This window comes from Antedon bifida, chromosome 8 (assembly GCF_963402885.1).
Source record: "Antedon bifida chromosome 8, ecAntBifi1.1, whole genome shotgun sequence".
In the NCBI taxonomy this organism is placed as follows: domain Eukaryota; kingdom Metazoa; phylum Echinodermata; class Crinoidea; order Comatulida; family Antedonidae; genus Antedon; species Antedon bifida.
The window spans coordinates 22007756-22031491 of record NC_136233.1 but is presented as its reverse complement, the minus strand read 5'-3'; the positions used below and the strand labels follow the sequence as shown (position 1 = coordinate 22031491).

The 23736-nt window shown below is 34.9% G+C and overlaps 3 protein-coding genes across 4 annotated transcripts; 2 read left to right on the top strand and 1 right to left on the bottom strand.

Moving 5' to 3' along the window:
- Positions 1-15: 15 nt before the first annotated feature.
- Positions 16-10596, top strand: LOC144850449 (splicing factor 3B subunit 3-like). Its single transcript, XM_078707730.1, has 26 exons — positions 16-141; positions 694-933; positions 1035-1111; positions 1266-1532; positions 2395-2536; positions 2767-2942; positions 3341-3519; positions 3623-3788; positions 4068-4163; positions 4293-4365; positions 4530-4681; positions 4787-4891; positions 5036-5086; positions 5408-5563; positions 5802-5945; positions 6061-6183; positions 6380-6534; positions 6649-6823; positions 7516-7721; positions 7851-8010; positions 8329-8454; positions 8758-8970; positions 9248-9490; positions 9844-9948; positions 10215-10310; positions 10515-10596. Exons 2-26 carry the CDS (start codon positions 708-710, stop codon positions 10557-10559), a joined length of 3657 nt encoding a protein of 1218 aa, XP_078563856.1. The 5' UTR covers positions 16-141; positions 694-707; the 3' UTR covers positions 10560-10596.
- Positions 10597-11092: 496 nt separating this feature from the next.
- LOC144850453 (mitochondrial import inner membrane translocase subunit Tim21-like) lies at positions 11093-13491 on the bottom strand. Its single transcript, XM_078707736.1, has 7 exons — positions 13388-13491; positions 12654-12940; positions 12301-12363; positions 12091-12188; positions 11925-11998; positions 11627-11726; positions 11093-11383 (listed from the first exon to the last, which is right to left on the bottom strand). Exons 2-7 carry the CDS (start codon positions 12871-12873, stop codon positions 11300-11302), a joined length of 639 nt encoding a protein of 212 aa, XP_078563862.1. The 5' UTR covers positions 12874-12940; positions 13388-13491; the 3' UTR covers positions 11093-11299.
- Positions 13492-18171: 4680 nt separating this feature from the next.
- On the top strand, positions 18172-23717 carry LOC144851162 (solute carrier family 66 member 2-like). 2 transcript variants are annotated; one of them, XM_078708724.1, is made up of 6 exons: positions 18172-18294; positions 18753-19082; positions 19560-19693; positions 20798-20875; positions 21306-21522; positions 21869-23717. In XM_078708724.1, exons 2-6 carry the CDS (start codon positions 18856-18858, stop codon positions 22071-22073), a joined length of 861 nt encoding a protein of 286 aa, XP_078564850.1. In that variant the 5' UTR covers positions 18172-18294; positions 18753-18855; the 3' UTR covers positions 22074-23717. The 2 variants fall into 2 exon arrangements, with proteins under 2 accessions (XP_078564850.1, XP_078564851.1); XM_078708725.1 differs by lacking the exon at positions 20798-20875.
- Positions 23718-23736: the final 19 nt, after the last annotated feature.

Genomic DNA, 23736 nt, shown 5'->3' with positions numbered 1-23736 from the left:
GCGCGCCATGTCTTGAAAAAATATCATGTTTTTGTTTTGTGTGTGTGCGATCGAGACGACGCGATCTGTACGTTTGGTCTGGTTGCGGCGGCTAGCGACGCACGGATACCGGTGTTGGAGAGGGCTTATTTTTAGGCTATCGTAAGTAGTGGTGTTTAATATCGAGATACATCGTAAAATTCTGATTTAGAATTTAAAAGTTTTTGTTGTATTGATTTTTAGAAATACATGATAAAATAATTGTACCGTATATTTTGTAAATAATGCATTTGTTTGGATGAAATTTAGTTAGAAACCAGTGTACGTGATAAGCAGTATTCGTAGGCCGATAGAGCTACAGTAGGCCAGGCCTAGCTCTATTTTTACTTTTAGGCCTTGTTGACAATCAGTAACTTAAGATTATCTAAAAACCTTGAATGTTGTTGGCAAGTAGGGATCCAATCTTAGGCCTATCCTAAAAATAAGTAAAATCAGGATTATGATAAGGCTAGGCCTAGCTAGGTGCGCCTACCTAGATAGATAGCCTAGGCCTAGGCGTGGATACGGCACTCTCTCTGTACTGTATGTAGTGAGGCTAGGACTACCAGCTAGTGTAGTCTAGGATTATAAGGAATTGTGATACATTACATTCATTATGCAAAATGTATACTAGATTCACTTGAATATTGAAACTTGTTTCTTTTTATTTTACAGATAATTGTACCAAAATGTTTCTGTACAATTTAACATTACAGAGGTCATCCGGAGTGACCCATGCTATCCATGGCAACTTCTCCGGAACAAAACAGCAAGAAATTGTTGTATCCCGTGGGAAGATTATAGAGCTTCTACGTACAGAACCAAACACAGGGAAAGTTTACACATTGCTGACTCATGAGATCTTTGGCGTTGTGAGGGCGCTCATGGCCTTTAAACTTACTGGTGGAACTAAAGGTAATTTAGTGTTTGTTTTTAATGTTGGAGGATGGGATGGTTGGTACTATTGTTAACCCATTGTATTGTTTTTAATTATGTAATAATGTTTCTATTTTTAGATTACATTATCATTGGTTCAGATTCTGGTAGGATTGTCATTCTTGAGTATCTTCCAGCGAAAAATGTCTTCGACAAGGTAACAATTTTTCAATTTTGTCTACTGCAGTAATTTTGTCTACAGCAGTAACTTGTTCTTAACTAAAAAAGAAACATTTTAGAATTTTATTTTTTCAATTGTCCAAATTTACAAACATAATCGATACATTTATGTATGTCATTTTTAAATGTAGATCCACCAAGAAACGTTTGGAAAGAGTGGTTGTCGGCGAATTGTCCCTGGACAACATCTAGCCGTTGACCCCAAAGGTCGAGCTGTCATGATAGGCGCCATTGAAAAACAAAAACTTGTGTACATTTTGAATCGAGACGCTCAAGCGAGACTTACTATATCGTCTCCGCTAGAGGCCCACAAGTCCAATACATTTTGCTATCATATTGTAGGCGTTGATGTGGGCTTTGAAAACCCAATGTTTGCTTGCCTTGAAGTGGATTATGAGGTGAGTGGCACTATACCTTAGCACCTTTCCTTCCAATACCATGGCTTGGGTTCAAATCTTTGCTATGACTCAAGAAATAATAAAAAAATAATCATTATATATCATCCAGTACAGCTATGCAATTCTTATTGGTCCTTTTTGGTGTTTTTTTTTCTATTTTAATATTTTAATGCTAAACTTGTTGAATGTTCCTGTATTGTATTTCTTGTGTAAATTGCCTCCTTTTTTATATATAATTATCATTGGTTTTATACTTTTATACAAATTTTAATATTGAGAAAATGTAAATATCTTTGTAATTCAGCTAAGGCTGCGATGATGATAGTGAAATAAATGAAAAAAAAAAAAAAAAAAAAAAAAAAAAATGAAAGCAAATTTTTCTCTTGGTCAAAATGTGTTTAAATACTCGAAACTTTGTTTTAACATGACTTAATTAAAAAACTATGACACGCTAAGCTGTCATTTATTCTGAAATAAAGATATCTTAGTTTAAAACTTAAATATCTCTATTACTTGAATAAATGTCAGTTTGGTGCGCCATAGAAAACATAAAATGTGTTTAGTTTAATAGTAATTGACAGTGGTTTGGCGTTAACATGCTTGCCTTCCCATCCAGGATCCACGGTTAAATCCTAACCTAATTGCAGGGTCTTAACTCATCACTAATTCTGCTCAACTTCCTAAGCCTTAAATAACACTGTGTTCTCAAAACAAATGCTAAAGCTCTGTCTACACTATCAAACTTTATGTGACAAAAAAATGTGATGCACCCATATATGTACATGATGATGTCATATCACTACCAAACTAGTTTGATAGTATATACAGAGTTTAAGAGATTGTATATAATTATTGTTATTAGGAATCTGACAGTGACCCTACAGGTGAAGCAGCACAAACAACACAACAAATGCTGACATATTATGAATTGGATCTTGGTTTGAATCATGTTGTTAGGAAATACAGTGAGCCTCTTGAAGAACATGGCAATTTCCTTATTCCAGGTAAGTCCATTAAAAAACACATTTTAACATGTATGCAAGGGAATAATCATAATAGTGGTTGTAAATAAATAAAAGCTCTGTCTACACTATCAAACAATTGATAGTGTATCCAGAGCTTTATATGCCTAATACAAATGTTTTGAGGTGATGAATGAAGTGGTAACTGTATTTGTTTTAGTTGTGAATAAAGCAGTTCCTAATAGCCTATTATTTTACCTTTGTACTTGTAGTGCCTGGTGGCAGTGACGGACCAAGTGGCGTGCTTATCTGCTCTGAGAATTACATTACCTACAAAAACCTTGGTGACCAACCAGATATCAGAATGCCGATTCCACGGCGAAGGAATGACCTTGATGACCCCGAGCGAGGCTTGATATTCGTCTGCAGTGCTGCTCACAAGACAAAGGTATTTATTATTTATATTAATTTTTTTTTTTTTAATTTTGTATTAAATTGAATTTGGACTAAACTAAAATTAAAATACATTTATATATCTTTGTTGCGTATAAACTGAGGCTAGTGTTTTCTGCCATACCATTCTCAGGATGGCCAAGAGTTACTATCCAATCAAATTTTAGCAATACCATAAAAGTCCTGGGCAGTGGTCTAATGGTAGTTTGTCTGCATATCGAGTAGAAGATTCCGAGTTCAAATCTCGGTTGAGGTGACTTACTATACTCAGATTTCCTCATATTCTTCTCTATTTAATTAATTCATTTCAGTATATCTGGGCGGTTTAGAGTTTCTCTGTGCCAAATTTGAAAAATATATGTTTAATAATATTTTTTTTTCCTTTTTTTGCAGTCAATGTTTTTCTTTTTAGCTCAGACCGAGCAGGGAGATATTTTTAAGATAACACTTGAGACAGATGAGGACATGGTTACTGAAATCCGTCTCAAATACTTTGACACGGTCCCCGTCGCCACGTCAATGTGCGTCCTTAAAACTGGGTTTTTATTTGTGGCATCAGAGTTTGGAAATCAGTAAGTAATACTCTGTATTTCTAATTACAAACTAGCAAACCAAAATTATAATAATATTTTTAATTTCTTTTTTACGCTCTCAACTTATTTTTCTTTTTTGTAGTAATTTATATCAAATAGCGCATCTTGGCGATGATGACGACGAACCAGAATTCAGTAGTACAATGCCGTTGGAAGAGGGTGACACATTCTTCTTCGCTCCGCGACCTCTCAAGAATTTGATGGTAGTTGATGAACTGGAAAGTCTTTCACCTATTATGGCATGTCAGGTAACTGAAAGATTTGTTTATTTGATCCTTTATTTTTGTTGTGGGCCTTTCATCTTCTTTAAATTTGTTTTATTCCTTTTTGATTGTTATTTTATGAGATGAATAAAAGAGATTGATTGATTAATCGCTCATTGTATAGTATGTCAAAATATTATAATATGTTTATAATGATATTCAATTCAATTTTTTTTATTTTGGAAAAATGTCATCCATATCAACAAACGTACAAACAGAAAAAGAAAATTCTATATTAATATTACCTATTTTTGCATAAAATAGATCGCTGATCTTGCCAATGAAGACACCCCACAAATGTACGCTGCATGCGGTAGAGGTCCAAGGTCATCCATGCGTGTCCTTCGTCATGGTCTTGAGGTTTGAAACTTTATTTTTGCTTGTATAAATTTTGGCATGGCATCACCGAAAAGACTAAAAAAGAACTATACAAAAGAGTGTTTTATCTATATACAGTTATTAATTATTTACATATTGTTTCCTTTCTAGGTATCTGAAATGGCTGTGTCAGAATTGCCAGGTAACCCAAATGCTGTATGGACAGTGAAAAGAGCTAGCGATGGTCAGTGTTCTAGTTTTATTCACATTAGTTTGAATTTTATCACGTAATACACAAATATTAGTCGAACGATTGTTTTAAATAATTTGTCAGAGTCTTTCCCCAAACCAGAAGTTCCAATTTCTCTTTTACTATTTAAAATATATTTATAAAACTTAATTTTCTAGATGAATTTGACGCTTACATTATCGTATCTTTCGTCAACGCCACTTTGGTCTTGTCCATCGGAGAAACCGTTGAAGAGGTAACAGATTCTGGATTTCTGGGAACGACCCCAACTCTGTCGTCATCACTTATCGGTGAAGACTCTCTTTTACAGGTACAGTGTATTTTTACAAATTTTTGTCTTTCAATGACAAATTTTATTAGTAATAGTAGTGGAATTTGTAATTATATATAATATATTTCTTTGTTAACATTCCAGATTTATCCTGACGGAATCCGACATATTCGCTCCGATAAACGTGTGAATGAATGGAAAACACCCGGAAAAAAGAACATTGTGAAATGTGCTGTTAATCAGAGACAGGTATTGCCCACATTCACTCTATAGTTTTAATATCATAACTTTATTAACTCATAAATTTCTACTAGTCATTAACACTCAGTAATTGCATAGTTTTTCTATGAATTTCTTGATGTTGAGTTCTCATTGTGTGTTTACATTTTGTAGGTTGTAATTGCTCTTTCTGGTGGTGAACTTGTATATTTCGAAATGGATCCTGTAAGTATTATCATTTTTCTACTAATCGTAATCTATGATTTCAACCTTCTTTTTTGTATTGGATGAAAAGGAAATATGGTAATGCTAGGTCTGCCCAAACTTAAATACAATGTGAATTAAGATAAGAATGTTGCTTATTATATTGGCAAATTCTTGTTTTTCTTATCCAGTAGTACCTAAAGCTCTGTCTACACTATCAACCTAGTTTTGTGACGTGCCCAAATATGGTAGTGATATTCCTATATATGGTAGTGATATTCCTAAATATGGTAGTGATATTTAAAAGGATGTGTGACTTAATTAAAGCTTTTTGTTTTGTAGACGGGTCAACTAAATGAATACACAGAAAGGAAGGAGATGTCAGCAGACGTGAAGTGTATGAGCCTGGCTAGCGTGCCAGCTGGTGAACAGAGAGCTAGGTTCTTAGCTGTCGGCCTAGATGACAACACGGTCAGAATCATCTCTTTAGATCAATCGGTGAGTTGGGTTTTGACATACAAAGGAGTACGATATCATGCAAGGGTTTTAAGGAATATCAGTAACTTAAGTAGTGTTTTTAACATGATAGTTATTAAGAATTTTCAGTAACTTAAGTAGTGTTTTTAACATGATAGTTATCAAGAATTTTCAGTAACTTAAGTAGTGTTTTAACGTAATAGTTATCAAGAATTATCAGTAACTTAAGTAAACTAAATATTCATATTTCTGTTACCAGGATTGTCTGCAACCTCTCAGTATGCAGGCTCTACCGGCCCCAGCAGAAGCACTCTGTATTGTAGAGATGGGAGGAACGGAGGCGAGAGAGGAGTCTGGCGAAACTGGTACAAGGGGTGGATTATATCTCAATATTGGACTTCAGGTAACTGAACTTGCTCTGTTATTTCTTATTTTCTAATAAAGAAATTATCATATTTAATATCTATGTACATTGCTACATATCTTATTGTTTAATCATTGTTTTGTTTGTTTTTCAGAATGGTGTATTATTGAGGACAGTCTTGGACTCGGTGACCGGTGATTTATCAGACACAAGGACACGTTATCTTGGGTCAAGACCAGTTAAACTGTTCAGGGTCATGATGCAGGGATCTCAGGCCGTAAGTAATATGACGTTTTCTTTTTCGGAACTACGGTAGTTGTGTCAGTTTAATTTTATTGTGCGCATGCATTCACCATTTTTAAATATTTTTTTTTAGCCTCTTGAGTGGTATGTGCGCTATATAAATCCTTATTATGCAGCAACATTAGGATGTGCTTTCTCGCTCAGAAAATAAAAAATGATTTCTCATACAGGTGTTGGCAATGTCCAGTCGGTCATGGTTGAGTTATTGGTACCAGTCTCGTTTCCATCTAACGCCGTTGTCTTACGAGTCGTTGGAATATGCCTCTGGTTTTGCATCTGAACAGTGTCCAGAAGGTATTGTAGCCATCTCTACTAACACATTGAGGTAAGCTTAATACTAGTGGTAGCCTTATATACTAAGCCTAATACAATGTTTCTAAGCTCTTAAATATTATACATATTATACAGGTTACTAATTTTACTAATTGTTGATTTTTAGAATTTTGGCGTTGGAGAAGCTAGGAGCAGTTTTCAATCAGGTGTCCGTAGCGCTGAAATACACACCAAGGAAGTTTGTTATTCCTCCTGATAGTAGTAATCTAATTCTAATCGAAACCGATCACAATACATATACAGATACAACGAAAGCTCAACGGAAACAACAGATGGCAGAGGTAAGTGTTTTGTTTTAATTCAATATTTTACACAGAGGCGCCTCAATAAATAAACTACCTTAGCTTCAAGGCACCTCAGATAAGAATTAGAAATATTCTAAAACAGCAAAGAAACTAGATGTAAGTGTTTGATAACCAGTAATGGTTTGGTGGTTAAGGTGCTTGCCTTCCAATCCCAAGGTACATGGTTCAATCCTGACCTAGTGCCAAAGTTCAATCTTTACCTAGTGCCATAACTCTTTCTACTCCAATCTCTAAGCCTCAAATAAGACCTAGGATATAAGCTTGATAGCTTATCTATCCTGTAATTGGCTATTTAGAAAGAGAAATGAATATATACTTTATTTAACTGGTCATATACTTTATTTAACTGGTCAATAACTTTATTTAACTTGTCATATACTTTATTTAACTGATCATATACTTTATTTAACTGATCATATACTTTATTTAACTGATCATATACTTTATTTAACTGATCATATACTTTATTTAACTGATCATATACTTTATTTAACTGATCATATACTTTATTTAACTGATCATATACTTTATTTAACTGATCATATACTTTATTCTTCAATTATAGATCCCAACAATATTTGTTTGTAAATTTATGCACATTTTCAAATACATAAATATGAGGTAATGAGGTTTATTATTGACTTACTAAATTCCACATTTTCCGCTAGGAAATGGTTGAAGCAGCTGGAGAAGAAGAGCGCGAGCTAGCAGCTGAGATGGCAGCAGCGTTTATCAACGAGGATTTACCAGACACTGTGTTTGGAGCTCCTAAAGCTGGCGCTGGTATGTGGGCATCGGTTATTAGGCTGCTTAATCCGGTATCTGGGAACACGCTGCATTTGGTGTCGTTAGAACAAAACGAATCTGCTCTAAGGTGAGGAATTATCAGCTATGATTTTGCTGCGAACTTTTAACCATCATTACCCAAGTTTAATCCCATGCTTGAGTAGTAAGCCCACCCCTTAAGTAAACAACTATAACTTGTAAATTATTACCATTTCAGCCTTGCTGTATGCAAATTCAACAGCAGAGGTGAGGATGATTTGTTTCTTGTCGTTGGCACCGCTAAGGACATGACGCTCAGCCCTCGCACATGCTCAGGAGGGTTCTTGCATACGTACCAAATCACAGAGAATGGATGTAATCTGCAGTTGTTACATAAGGTACATTTTACCTTCTTTTAAGGGCCTTTCACACTGCTCCGATTTGGTTCAGGTTTCGTCAAATTTAGCGTACATTTTTTTGGTTTCACAGCAAGCCATTTGGCTATGCACCTCTCTGGTGCGTAACTATGTGTCGCGTCGTGAAAACAAAACATAAAGACGCGATTTTATTTCAACCAGATTTTTTTATTTAACTGGTGCAGGTGTGAAAGGCCCTTTAGTTCAGACTCAATCTATTACGTAAATAGTGTCAAAACCTAAGACACTCCTCAAACTTGTTTGGGGTCAGTGATCTTATTTTTTTCTTTTTATTTCCAGACGCCAGTGGATGATGTACCAGCAGCCCTATGTGCATTCCAAGGCAGAATACTTGTAGGCGTTGGGAAATTACTCAGAATATATGATCTTGGAAAGAAGAAATTACTGAGAAAATGCGAAAATAAGGTAAATATACTTTTTATATATATATACTGTATTTTATTTATTTTTTTATTGTATGCTTTTTAACACAGGATTAGGGCAGATTCTAGATTTTTAAACGTTGGAGTGTTAACATAAAACTAAAAAAAGTTCATAATGACAGTCAAAGGGTGGTGGAAGGAGGCGAAGCAAGTGACCCTAGTGCTGTGTCCGCACCTACAGGAGTTTTTAACACGCTAAAACTGACCATTCGTCTCATTTTTTTTTCATCATCTCACAATTATCGAGTCTTAAAACAAATTTAACAATACCTACTTTTTATTTCAGATGATCCCAAATATCATTGTGAACATTTCGACGGTCGGTAACCGTATTCTTGTAAGCGACATACAAGAGAGTATACACTTTGTGCGGTACAAACGTGCGGAGAACAAGTTGATAATATTCGCAGATGACACGTACCCTCGTTGGATCACCGCTTCATGTATCCTTGACTACAACACTGTTGTCTGTGCTGACAAGTTTGGCAATATTACAGTTGTAAGTATTCTAAAGTTCTGTCTACACTATCAAACTAGTTTTATGTGTCCAAGTACTGATATGCCCAAATATGGTAGTGATATGCTCAAATATGGTAGTGATATGCTCAAATATGGTAGTGATATGCTCAAATATGGTAGTGATATGACATCATCATGTCTATATATGGGCACATCACATTCACATTTTTACTATTACTTTATCAATATATAACATATTTCAGTAATTAGTTTATATTTAGCCTTTAATCCTTAAATTTCAATTTTCTAATCTCCAGCTTCGGCTTCCGGCTAACATCAACGACGAGGTAGATGAGGATCCGACCGGTTCCAAAGCATTGTGGGATAGAGGCCTGTTGAACGGGGCATCACAAAAGGCCGATATAATTTGCAATTTCCATATAGGTGAAACAATCCTATCGCTACAAAAGTCAATCTTGATTCCTGGTGGATCAGAATCGCTTGTTTACACGACACTGTCTGGAGCTGTTGGGATTCTGGTGCCGTTTACATCACATGAGGTAACATTGCAATTGTTATCCCTTTTAAAAATGTACTGAAGTATGTTCAGAAACTGATAGTAATAATGTTAGTAATATATGACTTCTTAGGCACACATCTACTAAAATGCGCCTTCAAAACCCCAAAGAAAACTAGTCCGTAAACCTACCAGCAATTTGTACTTTTTATTGTAAGCTGATGTAATCCATCTCCTTTTTTTGTTAATTGCCCCATGAGAGATTAAAAAAGATATATACTGATACTGAATTTAAGTTGCACAGACTGGCTATAACTAACTCACAGGTGTTCTCAGTTTGTGAGCATCTAACTAAATAATTAAATTATGTCTGGTTTTCTTTTTATTTTGCCGCAGGATCATGACTTTTTCCAGCATCTTGAGATGCATATGAGATCAGAGTACCCACCATTATGTGGCAGAGATCATCTCTCATTTAGGTCTTACTACTTTCCAATCAAGGTAAGTGCAGCAGCTAGGATACATAGTAAATAAAAGTAGTTTTAAGTGATACATAAAAACAACAAACATACACTTAAAGGCCAATTTACAGAGACGAGTGGTAACAGTTATCGAAAAATCACGTAGCTTGTACCACATAGAATCTGTATCTATCCTGAGCAGAAACCACCCGTCCGCACTGCGTTGTGGTCATATAGAATAATATAAATTTTGTATTACCATTACCGCTCGTCTTTGTGAATTGGCCTTTACTTTATACTTTACAGAGTGTAATTGATGGTGATCTTTGCGAACAGTTCAGTTCAATGGATACAACGAAGCAACGAAGCGTAGCAGAGGAATTGGAACGAACACCAGCTGAGGTAAGACTTGTCATACACCACTCTTTGGCTTTTGAAGCCATCTTAAGCTTGGTTCACACTTGAACACAGTGCAAGCTCGCCACAATTTTACCAAATTGTTGCATCAAGTGGGGACAAAGCTTAGTAACATCCTTTAATTTGATATTGCAAGACTTTTACTACGAACTAAATATAAGTAATATTCTTTTCTTTTTTTTTTCTTAGGTGTCAAAGAAACTTGAAGACATAAGGACACGATATGCCTTCTAACTCAACTTTTGTAAATCTACATCCATTCCTCTGATTTTTTTTGAAAATGTAAAATAACATAATTTGATGTAATGTATTTGATCCAAATTCATATTTCCTTAACATTTACACTTACAGTAATAAATTAGGTTTATCCATTGCTTACTTGTATCTATACAGTCTTAATATACGGCGTGGCCAAGGCCTAACTTAATATATGACCATGTTGATAATTTTTAAGAAATGTTCTGTGAAAATATTCTTTTATTAATTAAAACGTTCTGTAGCAAAGTTTTTCGTCACTGCACGGTATTATTTTTCATGTCGAGTACAAGGAATTAATTTAACAAATGGTAAATTAATAATTGCCATGGTTATTAATAAGTTTACATTATTTAGTATTGTCTGTCTGTAATTGCATTTTTAAAAAAATCATGTAAAAAACTTCATAAATTTACTGAAAATCTTTTCAGGAAAAACAAATGTCTGTATATAGTGATTAATTGTATTATTTTGTGTAGTTGTTGGACATTTCCAATACACCAATAGAGCGATATCGTCCATAGCCAATTTATTTTCATTCATTCATTTCATTCATTCATAAATATAAAATCTACAAAATGTCTATAACATAGTATGTGTAGCATGTGAGAAAGCCACACTGGCGTAAATGCTCTCTGTCTACTAAGTACTGTAGTATGGCTATTTCAAACATTTTTTTTATACTCTTTTTCAACGACGTGCGTAGGTCAAAGTTTATTTCAATCTTCGATGATTAATCTCCTTTGCGGGTAGCCGTCTAGATCCACGTACATGTAATTGTACTCTAGCTTACCACTTGCAACCTGGAAGTAAAGAAAGAAATTAGTACGTCACACCAAGTCTCGGGAATGTCGAAACAGTCGTACGAGTTACAACCCTGGCGCAACACAGTTTGGATGATCGATTGTATCGCGATTGCATTACGTCCAATTCGGAAACAAGTTTTAGTTTGGAGTAATTAAATTACGTATTGCATGGTATCGCGAAGCATATAAACTGTTTTTTGTTAAACGCTATCGAATAAATAAATAATTGTTCTCGTTTACCTGCTCAACTTGTAGATGCACTGTGCCTTTCTGTTTGCTGCCCTCAATGTAAAACTTCATTCTCATATATTGGATATCATTTTTGGTAAAAATCATATGGCTGTAAAAATATTATTTTTTACTTTGTATTTACAATTTTAAATAAGCAGTTTTTTGTTTTTTTGTACATTTGAATTACATTAAAGGCAATTGGTGTATTCACTTTTTGGGACTTTGGCATTAAGCATTTTGAGAACATAAAAAAAGTACTGTACTTGAACAGATTTTTTGTTAATCGAATAATGGCAATTTAAATTACCTAACATGCCTACGGCGCCCTCTCCTATCCATTTCACCATATCCCTTCACAGGTTCTCCAATCGCTTCTACAACCTGTATATATAACACAAAATTGTAGCATTTTAAAAAACAAAATACTGTCTATTGAAATAATTTCAGTTGATTTGAAAAAATGTTTTACACACCTCATAATTATTTTTACATAACTTTAAGCTTCGTGTGAAAACTGAATTTGGACTTTTTGAGTCCATTAGCTCTTGTCCGACAGTATAGAACATTGCAACTGAAAGAAAAACAAGTAAATAACCATGAAATATTTTATATCCATTAATTATTACAAACAATAGTAATATTGTCATTTGTTTTTTGTGTATATGGAATAGACAAACACTTACTTAATAAGACTGCACCAACTACAACAACAGCTATGTAAGTTACGTCTTTACTTGCCTGTGCAACTGTATAGAAAAAAAAATAATAATAATAACAATGATAGCAATCCATTTTAAAAGCTATCTACTGCGGCCAAATATATTGGCTCTCCACACATGAAATGTAAATCTACTGTATATTTATACAGTAATTTAATACTTAAATATTGCTTGCTGTAGCATTACTTTCTAATTTTATTTGAAAAACTATGTCTACAACAATTTTTAAATGATTACTGAAAACTTGTCTATATCCCACACCATTTTTTTCTTTAAATATGTTGTCTTTCAAGTTTTATAATGATTTATTAAATAACCTTTTTTCCCAATCTGAATTTGTTGAGAACCCTTGGTTTTCGACTTTGCGATGCCTTTGTTATTTGATGCCGATGCAACCCATCGATTTATTTGATGCCTGATCCCTTTATTTCTTCCAAAATGTCTGCAGAAATGTGTTAATGAAAAGATGCATCTGATGGAGGAGCCATTGGAGAGGACGGAATGATGGCAAAATCTTGCTAATCCACTAAATCTCATTGTTGCTATTTGTTATGTAAAATGGTGTGCATTCACTGCAGGGGACAGATTCACTGTTCTCTCGTACCTAATAAAACAAACAAAAAAGTACCAATGAATAGTAATACATGATTTATTATACCAAATATAACCACAATTCAATCATTGCCTTGGACGTGCCTGATCTAAGTGGCATCATGCCTGGGCATTCATACTCCTCCTTAGACTAGCCTTTGCTTCCTAGGCCTAATAATACCTGGACTAGGCGTATTACTAGTGACTACTAGGCTAGGCCTAAACCTAGTCCTAGGCCAGGGTAGCCTAATAAAGTTGTACTCTCTCGTGGGCGGTGCTACTAGACTAGAGCTAGGCCCTAGAAGGTCCTCTTAGCCTAGGCCTACTAGCCTAGGAGGACCAGGGAGTTTTAGGACGTATAGGGCTAGTCCAGGATAGGAGGATAATAAATAGTGTACTTTTATTTTTAACAATATAATTCTTTTCATAACATGTAATGAGACATAAAAATCATACAAACCAGTGAGTGCCTGGTGTGGTACGGTCAAACTTTGTGTTTTGATTGCTTGCTGCATCCTCCGATCCGAGGTATATTCCGAGCGTCATTCTGACGATGGAGCATTCTCTACTTCTCTACGGAGCGCCATTTATGCCTTTATTTACTTCTGAAATAGAAATAGTACTACGGTAACTGGTCCAGTCACTGAATTTTAATATATTTTGTATGTTCATACACTGTGCTCAATTGAACCCAATTTGCCACCAGGGGAGCACAGTGGTATAAAATAGAAATAAAGTCACTAAATTTTAATAAATTTAAGAAAAAAAATCCTTTGTTGATATAAAGTTTGCGGTACACCATGTATATTAGTTCTGAAAAGAACTGTTGAGTTTCTAGACGTTTCGATCAATAGGCTTCAATCTTCCTCAGTCCTCCTAATATCCTTTGTGTTTCCTTTAGCAGAGTAAAAAAGTTAAAATTTTGATGTTGTTAATTTTTACATTAGAAGATTGTTCAAATCATGTAAATAAAACATTTTCCGGCCGGGAACCTATCAGCTCCCCTCTTTTAGTTTGCAAAAGTAATCTCGAAAAGAACTTCATGTGGAAAAGAAGCCCACCCAAGAGTACCAAAAATGAAGGAGCACATGGGCTTCTTTTCGAGGTTTTATGGCAGTCTATTTAATGGAAAATAAGGCCATGCATTTTTAAAAAAGATCCACTTGTGTTAGGCCTGACATTTACAACCCTCAAAATATCTCTCTTTTAAAATAAAAGAAAAACAATATTCATTATTTTATTTATTTATTTATTTTTTATTTATTTTTTTTTTTATTAAAAAAAAAAGTATCCGTAGAGGTTCGAACCCAATCTACTAGAGATGAGAGCGCCTAAACCTGAGCATTACCCGTTAGGCCACAAAGTAGTACATGACTGAACAGCTGATAATAGTCTATTTATACGTGTATTACGTAATTCATCAGTACGTCATAACTATCATATTAACCTTCTTAAAACCAAAATGATCAGTTAGCTCAGTCGCCTGAGCGTCGTGTTGACAACACGTATGTCGTGGGTTCGATTCCCACGCTGGTCGGTGGAATAGAGTTAAAGGCATGCGGCCACTGTGTTTGGGGTTCACAGAATTATACGTCCCCCTTTCCACCACACATCATGAGGCGACAACATCAATGCATCTGGTGATGTGCTGGAAACGACCCCAAAAGGCTGTGGCAGGGCCTTAGTGCTGAGGCAGGGAGAGCACATTTAACATCTTTTTTTTCATTTAATTTTTTTTTTTAACCCGTATTCGATCTCGTAAATTTTAGGTTTGCCGCCCTCAATTTTAAAAGAAATTGAATTTATATTTTTATCGCAGGTGTACGAAACGGTTTGGTATGCCGTGCGTTGTTATGCAATGGTTGTGCAGGTGTAGTGGGAAAGATGGTATTGTTAGTCATTCGCGGTCAACACGCCACACTGTTAAATTTTGATTTTGTTAATCAATGTTGCTACATTGGTAGCGCAAATGTCCGATTCATGCAAGATATTATATTGTAAAATGTTATGAATAAACTTTTATGGTAGTTGCTGTGTATGGCCGCACCGTCCCCAGAATAAACATGTTTTAAACAGATAGTTTGTCTTCGATGGTTCTTGTATGGAGATAATGGAGAGTAAAATAAGATCAAATATGGAACATTGGCAAAGATGCCGATTTTTAGACCAATTTCGAAGCTTAGAATAATTCCGCCGCCGGGTAGGCCTTATACGAAGTCGAGTTTTAAAGTAGAAAACCCCACCTAAAATGTTGAAGTCGCATCTGGATAGTTGAAATTTTAACATTATCATAATTATCATAGGTGATTATGTATAGTTATAAGTATAAGTGCAATTCTTGGCTCTATTTTCATTATTAGCTCTGCCCCAACCATGGTGGGCTAGTACTGGAGACTTAATATTTAATTTCATATGTTAATGAATTATAGGAGCACTTTCCGATGACAAGCTCTATTGTCCCTGGTGAGTCTTATTAATAGTTTGTTTCATATAATTTAAAATCATGTAAAGTGCCATTTTTTTTGGGCGGGAACCTATGCAGCTCTATTTTTCAAAATTATCTTTGCTCAGCCCCAAGCATGGTGGGCTACTCATGAAGAGTCTTATACCATGTTTGAAAAAATAATAGATGTCATTTCCGGGGACCTTGCAGCTCTATTTTAAACAGTTTGGTATGCCGTGCGTTGTTATGCAAATGTGTTTGTGCAGGTGTGTTATGGGCAAGATGGTATGTTAGTCATTCGCGGTCAACACGCCACACTGTTAAATTTTGATGTTGTTAATCTTTACATTAGAAGATTGTTCAAATCATGTAAATAAAACATTTTTCGGCCGGGAACCTATCAGCTCCCCTCTTTTAGTTTGCAAAAGTAATCTCGAAAAGAATGGATAGAAAATAATGCCATGCAACTTTGTTTCTGATTTTAAAAAAGGTCCACTTGTTTAGGCCTGACATTTACAACCCTCAAAATATCTCTCTTTCAAAATAAAAGAAAAACAATATTCATTATTTTCCATTAAAAAAAAAAAAAAATCTGTAGAGGTTCGAACCCAATCTACTAGAGCTGAGAGCACTCAAAGCTGAGCATTACCCGTTACGCTACAAAGTAGTACATGACTGAACAGCTGATAATAGTCTATTTATACGTGTATTACGTAATTCATCAGTACGTCATAACTATCATATTAACCTTCTTAAAACCAAAATGATCAGTTAGCTCAGTCGCCTGAGCGTCGTGTTGACAACACGTATGTCGTGGGTTCGATTCCCACGCTGGTCGGTGGAATAGAGTTAAAGGCATGCGGCCACTGTGTTTGGGGTTCACAGAATTATACGTCCCCCTTTCCACCACACATCATGAGGCGACAACATCAATGCATCTGGTGATGTGCTGGAAACGACCCCAAAAGGCTGTGGCAGGGCCTTAGTGCTGAGGCAGGGAGAGCACATTTAACATCTTTTTTTTTATTTAATTTTTTTTTTCAACCTGAATTCGATCTCGTAAATGTTATGTTTGCCGCCCTCAATTTTAAAATAAATTGAATTTATATTTTCATCGCAAGTGTACGAAACGGTTTGGTATGCCGTGCGTTGTTATGCAATGGTTGTGCAGGTGTAGTGGGAAAGATGGTATTGTTAGTCATTCGCGGTCAACACGCCACACTGTTAAATTTTGATTTTGTTAATGTTGCTACATTGGTAGCGAAAATGTCCGATTCATGCAAGATATTGTATTGTAAAATGTTATGAATAAACTTTTATGGTAGTTGGTGTGTATGGCCGCACCGTCCCCAGAATAAACATGTTTTAAACAGATAGTTTGTCTCCGATGGTTTTTGTATGGGGTTAATGGAGAGTGAAATAAGATCAAATATAGAACATTTCCAAAGATGCCGATTTTTAGACCAATTTCGAAGCTTAGACTAATTCCGCCGCCGGACTAGGCCTTATACGAAGTCGAGTTTTAAAGTAGAAAACCACACCTACAACTTTGAAGTCGCATCTGGATATTTGAAATTTGAACATTACCATAATTATCATAGGTGATTATGTATAGTAATAAGTATAAGTGCAATTCTGGGCTCTATTTTCATTATTATTAGCTCTGCCACAACCATGGTGGGCTAGTACTGGAGTATTTAATTTCATATTTCCATGAATAGGTGCACTCTCCGGGGACACTAAATAAGTATTTATCTTAGACAAACGCAAGTTATTAAAATAACTGATATGGTTTGAAACTAATTTTTATAGAGTACCGATATTTAACATATATACCTGGAAGTTTGAAATATTTTTGAAGTATTTTCAGAAGTATTTTTCAAAATTCAAACATGCATGATGTGGGTCCCGTAATTTCACCTATGTTACACTGTATATAGATATACAGTACACTGTAGAGTATAGAGCATATATTCTATGACACATAATAGGCACCAATCAGCACCATAAGCATCATATCAGGTAACAGGATTGCATAAATCAATATTTTGCAGTAATATTCAACATACGTGCATGTTTTTTAAAAATTAAATATCAGTAAAATTATAAAAATGATCACCTAAAATTCAAAGTCAAAGTGACGAATTAAATTCTTTTTGTATGTGACTATTTCGCTGTGCTCCACCACTGATGCCAAATTGGATCCACTGGAGCACAGTGTATTAACATACGAAAATATATTGAAACTTAATTGGGTCCACTGGAGCACAGTTTAACATACGAAAAGATATTAACATTCAGTAACTTATTTCTAGTTTACATCACTGTGCTCCACTGGTACCAAATTGTGTCCACTTGAGCACAGTGTATTAACATACGAAAAGATATTTAAACTTAAAGTGACTTCAAATTAGGTCCACTTGAGCACAGTGTATTAACATACGAAAAGATATTGAAACTTAAATGACTTTATTTCTATTTTATATCACTGTGCTCCACTGGCGCCAAATTGGGTCCACTTGAGCACAGTGTATTAACATACGAAAAGATATTAAAATTTAGTGACTTTATTTCTATTTTATATCACTGTGCTACCCTGGTGCTAAATTGGGTCCACTTGAGCAGTTACCGTAGTACAATTTCTATTATTGAAGTTAATAAAGGCATAAATGGCGCTCCGTAGAGAAGTAGAGGATGCTCCAATCGCCAGAATGACGCTCTGAATATACCTCCCGATCCTGCAAAGTAAAAGAAAACCAGGGTCGCGTCCTTGAATGTGATGACGTTTCAGGTCATGAAGAGGTCAAGTAAAGTGTGCCACCACTCTGCTCCTTGTGTTTTGAAAACCGCAAAAATATTCAATATTATGTATTCAAAATAACATCATATATATAAAGACGATTGTGGAAACCAAAAACATTACGGTATTGTTGATTAATTACGTCATATTGTAGTGTTTTTAAAACACTAGTAGGCCTAGTGTGGTATAATATAGTAACTTTGTTGACAGCAGGAGGAGATGGCTGGCATGGCAGTACAGAAAGATCCCACAAACTGCCGTGCTAGCTGTACTGTCTTGTGGCCAGCCTATCTAGGCTAGGTAGGCCTAGCTACTAGGGGTATTCAGTTGTAGTAGAGGCTTACTAGTGATAGGCCTAGTTAGGCTAGGCCTAGTCTGTCGGCTGTTTCTCCTTTTATAAATAACATTGAATTGATTTTAGTTACTTGTTAGTTTATTATTACAGAATTTATAAATTAAAATTTTTAATTCATCTAGCTAGCTGCTAGCTAGGGGCCTAGTTTAGGCCTAATTGTAATTCTAATTCTCAATAAATTTAATAATAATTTGAATTGTCAATGTACAGTATTTATTTTCTTTCAGATAAACAATGTCGCTACACAACTTTGCTGCTGTTTATAGTTGATACTATTCAGAAAAGAATTTGTTTTTGCAATCAATTTTGGGCCATGAACCATTATTTAAAATGGATAATTTAATTTACAAACTTTTCCAAAACTTCCAATTATCTCTTCCGGAGCTTTCTCTTTCCAATTTGGTGTCATGGATTGCGTCGGGAAGCATTATGTTCGGCGGAATCGTGCCTTATATCCCACAATACCTACAAATCAAACGCACAGACAATGCTGACGGCTTTTCAACTTACGTGTGTCTCGCTTTAATATTGGCTAATTTATTAAGAATTTTTTTTTGGTAAGTTTGTTAGTTTTTGTAAACTTAATTCAGACATTTATGCTTGTGATTATTAATTTAATGATTTGATTACAATAGTCTATCGTACCTAGCTTACCTGGATAAACCAACATTAGTCTCTCTCTCCGAAAAGAAGAACATTAATATACATTAATATATCACACCACCGTCGGATAATGGTATAATTATAAATGCCAATTACACAGACGAGCTGTAACGGTAATAAAAATATAGAATCTATGTTATTCCTTATAACCATATTACAAACAATGCGGGGCGTACGGGTGGTTTTCGTTCAGGATAGATACAGATTCTATGTACGAAGAGCTACACATTTTTCTGCTTACCGTTACCGCTTGTCTGTGTAAATTGGCCTTAACATTCAACTAAACATTTATTCTTTCAATTGATGATAATGAAAAAAAATTAAGATTTAACAATGAATAATAAACACAATTGATTTGTTGTTTTGTACAGGTTTGGACATCCATTTGAGTTCCCACTCTTAGCACAGAGTGTGATCATGCTAGCCACTATGCTGGTGATGCTGCATCTATGCACTCAAGTCAAAGCCATGCAAGAAATAGCAACAAGAAAACGAAAATTTACAGGTTTGATATCGGATCTATTTTTTTATTCTACTGCAGTTACTGCAGTTATTGAATTTATTTACTCTTTAACATTTTTTACAATTACTTAACAAGCTTTGTTTTTCTGGGTAATCATACACACTGCTTATTACAGTAACTGCCTCATAATATGCACATTGATAATAAAATTATATATCATACATCATTGCAATAAATAAAATGTAGCTACTGCAGTAACTGCAGTAGAATAATTTTGACTTGGTTCCTAATTTTAGTTTAGTAGTGGTGTTAAATCATTTCCCCTCGTTTGTTTCATAGGAAAGTGTCCCCTAAATGGGAGGTATCCCAAAAAGGGGACTCTAGTGTCCGTTGGCTTTTTCACATACTATACTATACCATCTCCCTGACTATACTATATAGATTTATAAAGCGCTTTTCAAAAAAAAAAAAAGACCGAAGTGCTGTACACTAGTTCTAGTGTACGTTGGCTTTTTCACATACTATACTATACTATACCATCTCCCTGACTATACTATATAGATTTATAAAGCGCTTTTCAAAAAAAAAAAAGGCCGAAGTGCTGTACACTAGTTCTAGTGTACGTTGGCTTTTTCACATACTATACTATACTATACCATCTCCCTGACTATACTATATAGATTTATAAAGCGCTTTTCCAAAAAAAAAAGACCAAAGTGCTGTACACTAGTTCTAGTACACTTTGGCTTTTTCACATACTATACTATACTATATTGATTTATAAAGCGCTTTTCCAAAAAAAAAAAGACCAAAGTGCTGTACACATCATGCTTGCTTGCCTTGGCTTACAATCGCTGTATACATCACCCTTGCTTGCCTTGGCTTACAATCGCTGTACACATCACCCTTGCTTGCCTTGGCTTACAATCGCTGTACACATCACCCTTGCTTGCCTTGGCTTACAATCGCTGTACACATCACCCTTGCTTGCCTTGGCTTAAAATCGCTGTACACATCATCCTTGCTTGCCTTGGCTTACAATCTTTGTCTCCATACTGCTGCCACTGTTGTATTGCATCCATTGCCTTTTCTTCATCACTATCTGCTTAGCATGCTCATCCTGTTCACTTTCCATTTGTCCTTCAGATCCTAATGACGATTCCTTAAAGACTTCCTCCTCTTCTCAGCAGCTTCTCGTTGCAAGCCCATTGAAAGCTTTCATTGGTAGGTATTGCAATACATCAGTGGCAGCACTAACAGTGGGTGAAAAATCCTTTAAAATTGTCCTATGTTACAGTCACCACTTTACACCATGTATTAGATTATTCCTTCTTGCGATTTTCAATTAGGATTGGTTCCCACATGCACACAAGCGCAGTGCAAGTAAATTGATCAATAATGACGCGATTGATCAGCCGAACTGTCACTTGCGATTGGTCAACTCTCTTGGGTTACGTCTACGTTCTTGTGTTACTTCCAAGTGGGGACCGAGCTTTAATGAAATCGAATGATGTGTCTTGAAATTCCAATTTTTAAAAATTGTTTTTATTTCATACGCATCCAATTACAGGATAGATAAACTAAATCAATAAAACTATTAATCAATAAAACACTAATTTTTATAATAAAGTTATAACAATTATTTTTTTGATAGATTTTGATGCACGGTACTTTTGGCAATGGAGTCGTTTTAGAGATTACGTTTTATTCCTGGCGGTATTCACCCTAACCGGTGCTCTTATCAACTATTTGTTTCTTGGGTTTTTTGTTTACGTGGAATTGATAGGTTTTCTTGCCGTCTTTACAGAAGCAATGTTAGGTTCTCCGCAGTTTTATAGGAATCTACAAAATAAATCAACGCAAGGAATGAGGTATTTGAATATTAAAATTATGAATTATATAACAAAATGCAATAGAATGATGCTAAAGCTCTGTCATATTTGGGCATATCACTACCATATTTGGGCAAATCACACTCCAGTGTACATAGTTTGTCCTAAAGAACCCAGTTCATCATTTGAGACGAGTAGGGGGTTACTGAACCGGTTCACAAAACCAGTATCAAGTAACAAAACCCTGTATCAGGGGGATTACCACCTATCTGATAGGACAGTGATTAATTTACTATTGGTAATCCTTGGCCACATGTGCCTAAAGAAATTAAAAAAATGTTTTATTACTATTCAATTATTTTTGATGTCGTTATTTCGTTGACAGCGTACAGATGGTATGCTTCTGGTTGTCAGGTGACCTGTTCAAGACTGGTTATTTCGTTGTGAATGAAGCGCCGATGCAGTTCTGGGTTTGTGGCGTCTTACAAGTTTCCATAGATGTTGCCATTCTTTTACAAGTATATTGTTATCGTGGACAACAACCGAGAAGAAAAGTAGTGCAAGCGCCCTCATCGGCTCACATTTCTTAGTTGAATTGTAAGGTGAATAATACATAGATATTCTTTGATAATACGACATAGTGTTGAACTTGGAACTCTTGAGGGCGGGCTTCCAGATTACAAATAAAAGACAAAATGAGCAAGTAACTTGAGGAAATATGTATCATAATATTTAAAACAATACAATAGCATTAGACGAAGAAATTATGAAGAAATATGATTTAGGCTAGGGACTTGATCAGCTCACTGCATTAGGACACATGTGTTAGCAAATACCATACATACATACGTATGGTACCAAGTACCCCATTCTACCTATTTTTATAATGTAGACCTATTTATAATATTAAAATAGATTTTTTAGAATTTTATTTTGGGTTCGAGGGTGCTTTTTATAGAATTGCTTAATTTTACGGTTTTGTCTGTACATTTTTATTAAAAATAGAGAATTGACTGTGTTACCGCAAATATTAAATTAGTCATCACTAAAGCACAAGATGATGTAAAATTGACTTAACGCAAAGCGGTAAAGATGAACAACGTCCCTAGCCAAGACTCGAACTTAGGCCTTCTTTTCCAGTGGTCAACTGGCAGACCATCTGCATATCAAACGAGTTTCAGTCTTGGTCGGGGGCGCCCTTTTCTCTCACAGTTTCTGTGACTTTACATTTAAAACTAATTTGTCGACATAGATTGCTGTATGTAATACATCAAATATTAAAAATGGTTTTATACCAAAATGAAATATTACAACAAATATTTTTTAATAACATTCCAGATTCTAGATATCAAATTTTGTTTGCAAAATATGTCATTTTATGAATTTTTCTTTGTTATTTATTGTTTTTAAATGTCTGTATGATTAGAATAAGAGCTTTTTTTTTAATTTGTTATTTTTTTTAATCCCTTAATTTATTGTATTTTATAAAATTTAACATAAATTATTAACTTACATTAATTGATAACAAACAACAAAGCAGAAGTAAATATAAATTATAAACAAATTTTAATTGTTAATATTTCTTACTGTATTTGTTTATGGAGGAAATATATTTTCTCCATGATTTGTGACAGCACTTTTTAGTTAGTTAATTTGTGGTGACCAGATTGTGACGAGAGGGGAAACAGCGGAGAATTAACGAATAGGGAAATTGGTGTAAAAAATTGTTTTCAGTGACTAATTGATGTCTAAAGGAGAATAAATAAAACGTGCCCCAGTTATAACGCCGCAAGTATCGGTCGTGCGGTTTAAAAGATATACAATGTTTCTGTTTAGAGCATTACCACTACATTTTATTCTTCAAAATTAAATAATATAAAAAAAACGAAATTATTTTAATTTTAAATATTGTTAAAAACCTTTATATATTCACATTTGTTGTTGCACATGAATTACAAATTGATCATTTTGTAAGGTAGTATGTACAAACAAGGCAATCTAACAACAGGACACTAAGCTCGCCTTGCCAAGATAGGAACTTGTAACAGTCCTTTGATCTTATGTCTGGCTGCGACAAATATCAACAGTACTGTAATATACATATATTCTCTTCCCTTTAGGAACTAATCGTGTCGCAGCCACAGATAAACCCTTTGATCTTCGGCGCTCAGCATCCTGTTGTTAGATTGCCTTGGTACAATGTGACATTTAAAATCCATCCAGTCTCTAACTCATTTATGTGTTTTGTCATCA

Bases quoted from the DNA above. Each gene is read 5' to 3' on its own strand.
- LOC144850449 (XM_078707730.1), top strand. From the start codon at position 708: ATGTTTCTGTACAATTTAACATTACAGAGGTCATCCGGAGTGACCCAT. The intron at 3,789-4,067 runs GTAACTGAAAGA...TGCATAAAATAG, and splicing joins CACCTATTATGGCATGTCAG to ATCGCTGATCTTGCCAATGA. The intron at 8,455-8,757 runs GTAAATATACTT...TTTTTATTTCAG, and splicing joins TGAGAAAATGCGAAAATAAG to ATGATCCCAAATATCATTGT.
- LOC144850453 (XM_078707736.1), bottom strand. From the start codon at position 12,873: ATGAGATTTAGTGGATTAGCAAGATTTTGCCATCATTCCGTCCTCTCC. The intron at 12,364-12,653 runs GTTATTTAATAA...TTTTCTATACAG, and splicing joins AATTCAGATTGGGAAAAAAG to TTGCACAGGCAAGTAAAGAC. The intron at 11,384-11,626 runs GTAAACGAGAAC...CTTTACTTCCAG, and splicing joins TGCATCTACAAGTTGAGCAG to GTTGCAAGTGGTAAGCTAGA.
- LOC144851162 (XM_078708724.1), top strand. From the start codon at position 18,856: ATGGATAATTTAATTTACAAACTTTTCCAAAACTTCCAATTATCTCTT. The intron at 19,083-19,559 runs GTAAGTTTGTTA...TGTTTTGTACAG, and splicing joins TTATTAAGAATTTTTTTTTG to GTTTGGACATCCATTTGAGT. The intron at 20,876-21,305 runs GTAGGTATTGCA...TTTTTTTGATAG, and splicing joins CCCATTGAAAGCTTTCATTG to ATTTTGATGCACGGTACTTT.